General features: G+C 43.3%; 2 protein-coding genes across 4 annotated transcripts; both read right to left on the reverse strand.

Annotated features, from left to right (window-relative positions):
* Positions 1-1,460: 1,460 nt before the first annotated feature.
* On the reverse strand, positions 1,461-2,879 carry cunh15orf48 (chromosome unknown C15orf48 homolog). Of its 2 annotated transcripts, XM_069705765.1 has the most exons (5): positions 2,808-2,879; positions 2,624-2,682; positions 2,422-2,510; positions 2,195-2,255; positions 1,461-1,891 (listed from the first exon to the last, which is right to left on the reverse strand). In XM_069705765.1, the coding sequence occupies exons 2-5, from the start codon at positions 2,660-2,662 to the stop codon at positions 1,823-1,825; spliced, it is 258 nt and encodes an 85-aa protein (XP_069561866.1). In that variant the 5' UTR covers positions 2,663-2,682; positions 2,808-2,879; the 3' UTR covers positions 1,461-1,822. The 2 variants fall into 2 exon arrangements, with proteins under 2 accessions (XP_069561866.1, XP_069561867.1); XM_069705766.1 differs by lacking the exon at positions 2,808-2,879 and having other exon boundaries at positions 2,624-2,801.
* A 265-nt stretch (positions 2,880-3,144) lies between these two features.
* On the reverse strand, positions 3,145-7,536 carry afg2b (AFG2 AAA ATPase homolog B). 2 transcript variants are annotated; one of them, XM_069705675.1, is made up of 11 exons: positions 7,449-7,536; positions 6,689-7,299; positions 6,418-6,603; positions 5,708-5,992; positions 5,410-5,595; positions 4,990-5,148; positions 4,646-4,855; positions 4,327-4,554; positions 4,110-4,244; positions 3,450-3,575; positions 3,145-3,324 (listed from the first exon to the last, which is right to left on the reverse strand). In XM_069705675.1, exons 2-11 carry the CDS (start codon positions 7,280-7,282, stop codon positions 3,187-3,189), a joined length of 2,247 nt encoding a protein of 748 aa, XP_069561776.1. In that variant the 5' UTR covers positions 7,283-7,299; positions 7,449-7,536; the 3' UTR covers positions 3,145-3,186. The 2 variants fall into 2 exon arrangements, with proteins under 2 accessions (XP_069561776.1, XP_069561775.1); XM_069705674.1 differs by having other exon boundaries at positions 6,689-7,503.
* Positions 7,537-8,371: the final 835 nt, after the last annotated feature.

The raw sequence follows: 8,371 nt of genomic DNA on the forward strand, positions 1-8,371 counted from the left end.
AATACATGCTCATAATCGTTCACAGAATGTTTTGTTTACATTCTCCAAAGCTATAAAACTTGACTGGTAAGTTATTTATAAAGCATTTAAAAAAACAGAACTACAGGCAGCAACAACGAAGTAAATGTTTTAACTTGAGAAACACTCCTCATTGAAGTGAATGTAGCCTAAAACCCAACATGTAAGTGAAACCAAACTGACAAAAGAGCAATTCAAGCAGATCAGGAAACAAAACCTCTGCCTGGCCTTCTCTTTGTCTTTCACACCCTTTGTTAATAAGTCATGAGAAATCCATTCAGTGCGCTGGTGAAGCTCAGCAGGCCGTGTGTAGCAGACAGCAGCAGGTTTCTGCTCTCCTCTCATATATGAGACGAGCTTTAAGAGGATTGTCTGTTATTATGAAAAACAATGGGAGCATTGAATGCCCACATGGCCATAAACTAAACATAGGAGTGCATTTCCCTGTTGCTCGGATGTCAGTAATGACTTTACAGCTGAACTCGCTGACATCACCTCAACCTTCTCTTGTCTGCAAACAAACACTGACTCCATCTTTTAAATAAAATGTGGAGAGAATGATAAAGGATTACAGGCTGGGGTTTCACCTCTTCACCTCGTAAACTGACAAAACAATCACTCCTAAAGGGCCATTTCGTAGCTGCTCCGGAGCTTTCAACCCTGGCATCTTCATCCACGGAGGGAGTTTTATCTCTTGTCATGGATTAGATTTGCTCAGATGACAAATGCTCGTAAATGTACACACACATATACAATTACATTATAACAGTTTAGCTGACAGTTAAATGCTGAAATCAGGTGATGCGATAAAAAGCCGCACAGCTGCTGCTCAATGGACTTCAAAGTGGAAACAGTTTTGACAGATAACTGATTTAAAAGCATTAGACTTTATTTCCATGACAGACAGTTTGACTTGTCATTGCAGTAAAGGACGGGTGGATCTAATAACAGTCATAATGTCTTTGTTCCATCTAGGTGTGCCTTTTCCAAGGAACTGCTGCTGGACTAATTCTTAACCAGGCGGCTCCAAAGACTTTCAAAAAGCCCATTGGTGGATTCTGTCTCATGTGACTGGCTGTTTAAGATAACTGGTTGCTGCAGTTACCTTCATATTTAAAGTACAGATGTTGTGACCTGTAGGTGTAAATAATAAAAAATAATGATGGCTGTATTCCATTTAGGTTCCTGGCATTGCTGCCTCACTGTCACACTTAATTGCAATGGATCCATGGTTAATGTTATCAATAACACATGTTATTGTGGTTTTCCTATTCTAATGAGTCAAAATGACTGACGTAAAAAATGCCAGTGGTTTTTTTTTTTTTTGGCAGTGAGTTTTGACTGGATAGCCAATACTTAACATCAATTGATTGTTGGTTTTGGTGTTTTCAAGGGGTCTGTTGACAATAAGACTAAAGAACAAAGACTCAAGCACTCAGACGTTGTTTACAATAATAATTTATTGACACTATACATTACTGGGTTGCCATGACAACCAACCTCCCTGTCAAATGACCAGTAAAAAAAAAAAAAAATCTCTCTCTCGCTATAACCACAAAAACCTCAAAGCAAAACATGTTCATTCAGCTGTTTTTACTTCACGTCAGTATGAATATCTGTTCCCATATATTTGTTTTCATGTGGATGGATGTCCTGGATATGAGAGCAGGATGAAACCCCCACCAGTGGAGCAGAAGCATTTCCGCACACTGAGTGTCAACGCATCCTAGTTTGTGCAGAAACAATTCTGTTAGACTGATGGGGGGAGGAGAGGGGGGAAAAGGGAGGCAGGCAAGAAGTCAGGTTATTTGGTGAGGGCCTTCACCATCTCCAGCTCCTCCACTGGTTTCCACTGCTGATTGATGGTGATGAGCTGCAGCGACAAGCCAGAGATAAAAACGAGGCTTCATATGACCTGTTTGCGAGTGTTACACCAATTTAAAGCGACACAAGCAGCCGCATAACGGCTGCACCGGTACATGAAGCAGCATAAACATAATTTCTCTGATGTCACGGCAAACGACTGGTTCTAGAGATAACATTTCTTCCTCAGTGACTCAGCAGATTGCAGCTGCAGGCTGGAACATTGAGCTTGTTTTTAGGTCGTAAAAAGAATAAAAAGCGTTCACAACTTCAATACGAAAATGATCAAATGTTATGCAAAGTTAGATGTTACCTTTTGGGATTTTGATGGGTCCACTCTTTCCCATGGTTCTGGGTTTTTTGTCTTATTCAAGCTGCAAAATGTGATTTTATTATTAGGCACTTTTTAGTGAGAGGCTAATTCAATTGTGAAAAAAAAAGAAGAAAAGAGCAGAATCTACTACTGTACTTTAAATTATAAAATTAATGCAGTGGATTTTTTTTCATCAAAATAAGAGAAAAATAAACAATAACACTCACATAACATCAGGTTTAGTAAATAGAAAGTAGAGCGCAGCAGAGGTGGCTCCTGTTGCAGCAAAAGCCATGAACCCTATCAAAGGGATCAGCTGGAACACACACACAACATATCTATTTCTTAAAATATCCAAAATAATATTGCAATGAATATAATGCCCTACATAGGCTACAATTGAAATACAACAAACTGTTGACAGCTTACCTCCTTTTTCTTGTTTAACATTTTGAAAAATCCAGACATTTTTCAAAAAATTCAAACACCTAGAAGAGAAATTAATCTTATTTCCACTTTTTAAATTTTTTTTTTTAATATTCTAAGGCTGAGCATCCATTTGCCAAATTACTGAGGATAAGTCCGAAAGGCAGCTGCGTGTGACAGCTCTCACCTGCTGCTGAGAAGTCCCTCAAGTCTCTCAGAGCAGCAGCGGGCGAACCTGACTGATGTAGGCAGGAGGAGAGGTGGTACGAGGCGAGAGGCACGTAGACAGATGGAGCTTCCTGCATTGAAATTCACCACTGGAGGCCAAAAGATCAACAGATCCATTTGTATGATAATCAATATATTTTCTGGGTGTTCAACGCCCTCCTGTGGTCATGTTTCAAAACTGACAGTCGGTGTTTTGAAATGCGGATTTTAAAAATTTGATTTATTTCATTTTAAGTGCTTGTCAGTGACAAAAAACAAGAGAAAATACAAGTCAAGTTTTAACATTTTATTTCAAACCAATATTTGTGGAGCAACACAAATTTATCAATGGTCTGATGTCATCTGCAAGTTGTTTGATATGTGTGGATCTGCTGGGCAGTGAGAGAGGGGCTCATTTTGCTGAGGGACCGCAGGAAATGTGTGTGTTTGATGCTCGAAGCCTCCATGTTCTCGTCCAGTAGTGCCAAAAGAGCAGCCTGGAAAACAACATTTTTTTTTTCAGGTATTCATAGTCTTATGTCTTTCTCTACATCAATTGAATTTGTATTTCATAGTCAGGTTGTAAGAAAAAAAAGGGCCTTTGGATGTTGCTTCACGTTACCTCTTTACACAGATTCTCCAGATCGGCTCCAGAGTAAAGCTCCGTCTTTTCCGCCAGCTCATCCAGACACACATCAGCACTCACGGGCATTGACTCTGTTCTCACTTTCAGGATGGCAAGTCGAGCCTGGACACGCAAAGGTAAGTTAAAGGGTAGTTAATCAAAGATACTGCAACTGTCGATTTTCTATTTGCAGGATTGGGTTTGCTTCCACTAAGATTAATGTGTAATAATTAAGAATTTATTGAAGCTACATTTGTTAGTTTTACATTATTTCATTTTGCACAACAGCTGCTCTGACATGAAAAAGCTACACCTGCAAGTCAGAAGTAAGCCGGGACATCTTCTGTGCTCCGGCGAGAAGTTTTATGTTCATCACAATGGAATTTAATGTGAACGATTACAAGGAGCCCTCTGAAGTCTCAAAAACTATTCTCCAACGAGGTATTAGTTTTGTTATTATAAATGATTATTTTACTTTGATAAAATGTCATTCCACATACTGCGCATGCATGTTTAATATAAGCTTAACAGTTTAGTTTTCATGGTGGATTTGGAGAGAAGTCTTCATTGTGTGTTTCTGCGGTTCGAGGGAATTATAAATAGGCATGGTTGCTGTTATAGTAGAGTTTCATAATTTTTTTTAGGCAAATAGTTTACCTGTTGCTGAGGTGGTGGGACATAAATGATGTGGTCCAGCCGGCCAGGCCGGAGGAGGGCGCTATCTAAACAGTCAGGTCTGTTTGTCGCGGCCACGACCATCACGTCTTTGTTGCAGACTTCCTGGCAGTCCAGCTGTCAAAGAGCAAACTCAGCTTATTGCACCAAGTATTGATCAGATGTTGTGCTGTGACGGCCTATTTCCATAACATCTGACCTGTTCCTGTATGCGACTGTCCTCCGCTCCATCTGCCTGGAGGATCTTCTCTGTCCCTCTCCTCTCCAGCGTCTTCAGCCCAACACCGTCCATCTCGTTCAGGAGCACGGACAGGAGACGAGTCTGTACGCTGTTCAGTGTCTGACTGTTTGACCGCGAGCCAATCAGAGAGTCGATCTCATCGAGGAAGAGGATGCAGGGAGCACAGGCCCGGGCCTGGCGAAACAGCTACATGTGGACAGACAGACAGATGCAGGTGTTGATGGATGATACGTGACTGTTTGTATGTTACAGACTGTGAAAAGACTAAAGAATATACCTGTGCTAAAGCCTTCTCTGAGTCTCCGACATAAGGAGAGTAGAGGTCAGCACCACTGACAGACAGGAAAGCGCAGTGGGAGGAGGTGGCTGCAGCTTTAACGAGCGTCGTCTTTGCACATCCCGGAGGTCCGTAGAGCAGCACGCCACGAGGCCGACTCAGACCCAGACGGACAAACGCCTCGGGGTATCTCATTGGCCACTCAATACTCTGATGTGGAGACGACACAAGAGAGGACAATAAATTACCTCTAACTATAGCCTTTGTCTTTAATTTACAGGAAATGACAGGTGGTCAGATGACACCTCTTTACAAGTCCAGTTGTATAATTTCTACTCCCTCACCTGTCTCAGTTTGAGCTTGATGTCCTCCAGGCCTCCAATCTGCTCCCAAGGCAGAGGAGAGAGATCCGTCCTGCCCAGGCTGCTCCTCAGGCAGGAGGGACGCACCGACTTCAGGGCCTCCTGGAAGTGCTTCATAACCACCGCCGACTCTCCTGAACCCTGCACACAGCGAGGTGGAGGAAACACAAGAGTCAGCATGCATAAATCTACATCTTCCACACTTTCAGCATATGATGAAGTACTTGAGCCGCGCTATGATGTCCCATCTCGCGGCAAAATAATTCTTGAACTTTATGAAGACACACGATGAAGAAAAGTCAAAGAAATATCCAACAGCGTGAACAGTTCCACCTCATGGATATCCAAGCAGATGTTTTAATGCTGCCGTTTGGTTTCAGTGTGACGTGTTCCTGCGTGTACCTTGGAGTTTTCCCGTAAAGCGTGCATGGCAGCCTCCCTGCACAGCGCGCTGAGGTCCGCTCCTACGTAGCCGGTTGTTCTTTGTGCCAGCTCGACCATGTTCACACTGGGACACACGGGCATCCTGTCACACAGAACCGACAGGATGGCTTTTCTCTGCTGCGACGTGGGAGCGCCAATAATGACCTGAAGGAAAGAGAAAGACTCACAGGTTTTCTTACACGTACCTAATCCGGTGTACTGATCTGATCCGTCACAGAGATCGTCTACAGAAAGCCTCGGAATAAAAATACCGAACCTCCCTGTCGAATCTCCCAGGCCTGCGCAGCGCTGAGTCTAAGCTGTCCGGCTGGTTGGTGGCTCCGACGATGAGGAAATGATCCGACTGATTCATCCCGTCCATCAGCGTGAGAAGCTGAGCGACCAGGCGGTTCTCCGGTGCCGATGAGCCGGTTCTCCTCGGACACAGCGAGTCTAGTTCATCTAAGAACAGCACACAGGGGCCCTCTTCTGCTGCACACCGAGCCCGCTCAAACACAGTCCTCAAGGTCTCCTCACTTTCACCCGGCCGGGATCCCACCACCTGAAGTAATCATTCACAATTACTAGGAATAATAAGTAACTGCAGTTCAGTACACTTCACAAAAAAGACTATTACAATAAACAGTCGCTCAAAATTTGATCTCTATTGGATGAAAAATTGGTTAAAGCCTCAAGTAATTTATTTAAGTAAATCTCAATTCATCACCTAAAATGTACAATAACATGAACAGATATCTTGAAGATATGTTGCTATAGACAAAGAAAATGAAATAGCATATGATATAGGATCAGAAACATCACTGCTAAATCAGTGGAAATAAATTCAAGGAGTGATTCAAAGCTGTCTTTTATTGTACTGATGGATATTTTCACCTGTCTGTGAATCTGTGAGACAACTTCAGGAGATTTAACCACATACAGTCAATATTGGTGTCAGTATTATTATTATTATTATTTTTTTTTTACCTCTGGTCCTCTAACCACCACCAGGCTGGCTCCCACCTCCGCCACCACCCTACGGACCAGCAGGGTCTTGCCCACACCTGGAGGCCCCACCAGCAGCACGCCCCTGGGACAGGACACCCCGAGAGAGCTCAGGGTGCTTGGATAGAGCAGCGGCAGCTGCAGCATCTCTCTCAGAGAGGCACTCACCTGAAATAAAGTTAAAAAAACAAAACAAATGTATGTACGCCGTGGATGCATAGCAGTGAGGTCATGACAGTGGGTTTAAGCTGACCTCCTCCAGCCCCCCCAGCGGCGCCGTGTGCTGGCCCTGCAGCTGACTCCTGTGATGCCGGACTGTCTGGACGCCAGTTATCTCAACACCGGTCTTGGAGGTGATAAATCCAGCACTGACTGAATCTGGATTGATGCTTTCAATAACAGCATACCTGATCTCTGTGTCAAACTCCTCCAAGTTCACCACATAGCCCCGATGGACACATACACCTTTCAGCATGTCTTTCACATGCTCGTGAACCAGACGAGGAGGAGTGCGTTTCTTAAAGTCGGCACTCTGGACCACCACGGTGATCCCAACACCTTTCAGTTTGGGGCAGGGAACAGGCGTGAGCCGATCGGGGTCCAGGTTCAGGCGTGCGGGGGGCTGAGAGATCAGACCGGGAGAGACGCATTTCAGGTCCATCTGCAGGAAGCCGTCCGCCAGGTCAGTCCGGGGCCAGGCGGTGCAGAGGCAGCTTCCCCCGGGGACAGACACCAGCAGAGGGGAGCCCAGGCTCAGACCCAGCGCCGACATCATGCCCGGACCCAGCCTGCATCTCTGAGAGCCCCGGTCTGATGGGTCCGCTGACAGCAGCCTCACAGACTCCATCGCCCACCAGCAGCCTCCTACAGCAACACACATGGCAGCAGATTGGCTCTTCTGGCTTCACAGTGAAATAGGGCTAAGTGCTATTTAATGCTAAAAGCTGTTAGCTGCGGCTTCAGATTAACGGCGTTAAATACTTTTAAATAGAAAGTGTGTGATAGTAACATACCAGATAACGTGTGACACCAGTCAATGGCAGGTGAAGAGTATTTGATCGGAGCTTCTCCTGAATCCAACCAGGCTTACTTCTGTTTACAAAATCCATGTGGCGTTTAAACGAGTTGGCCAACCAAAACATTTCCCTGCGTCGGACGAGACCAGGCGGACTCGTTGAAAAACTTCCTGAATTTACAAAAGAAAAAAATATATATATATATTTTAAACATCCTAATAACGTTTTATTTGTTTTAATGAAGCATGTTGTTTTGAAAATGATTTTAAAATTATACATTTGTATTAAACTATACATTTCTCACAGAATGTACATGCAAAACCAACATGTTCACGTAAGATTTAGGATGATCTTTTTATATATTTTTTTCTTTTAATTGGTAAAGGAAAATGATGGATAATAAAAAAATAAACGTTAGTCATCATATTTTATTTTTTTTAAACTTGAAAATCCAATGCAAGTGTAGTATTAAAATACAAAATCACAGTTTGAGCTCGATGAAAACTTTAGTCATTTTTTAATAATGTCCCCTTTCATTCAATCTGGACCATTTTTAGAAAACACAAATTACAATTAAAATTGAACATTGTCGTACATATTAATTCCAGGTGTGCATCTCATTCACAATCACTTGCTGACTTTGAGTGATACAAGTTGGTAAAAGAAGTTGTTTTTTGCTTCATGGGGAGCTTATTTTTTTTTTTTTTAAATTTATTTATTTTATAAATAGTGCAGCAGTAAGATTGAAACCGCAGAAGGTCATCTGTCTGTCCGTCCAAGCAGACGGAAGGATTTGGGGTCGGACATCTCACAGGTAACGCTGCTGCTGCTGCTGAGGGAAAGTTGAGTCACTAACCTGCTCTGAGAGTAATAACGCCATCAAGCAGTCTGCCAGTTTAGGAATGAATTGGTGGGAGGTG

This window comes from Brachyistius frenatus, unplaced genomic scaffold (assembly GCF_029030835.1).
Source record: "Brachyistius frenatus isolate BFR_SWC_R1_liver_20210118 unplaced genomic scaffold, ASM2903083v1 Contig_58, whole genome shotgun sequence".
Classification (NCBI taxonomy): Eukaryota; Metazoa; Chordata; class Actinopteri; family Embiotocidae; genus Brachyistius; species Brachyistius frenatus.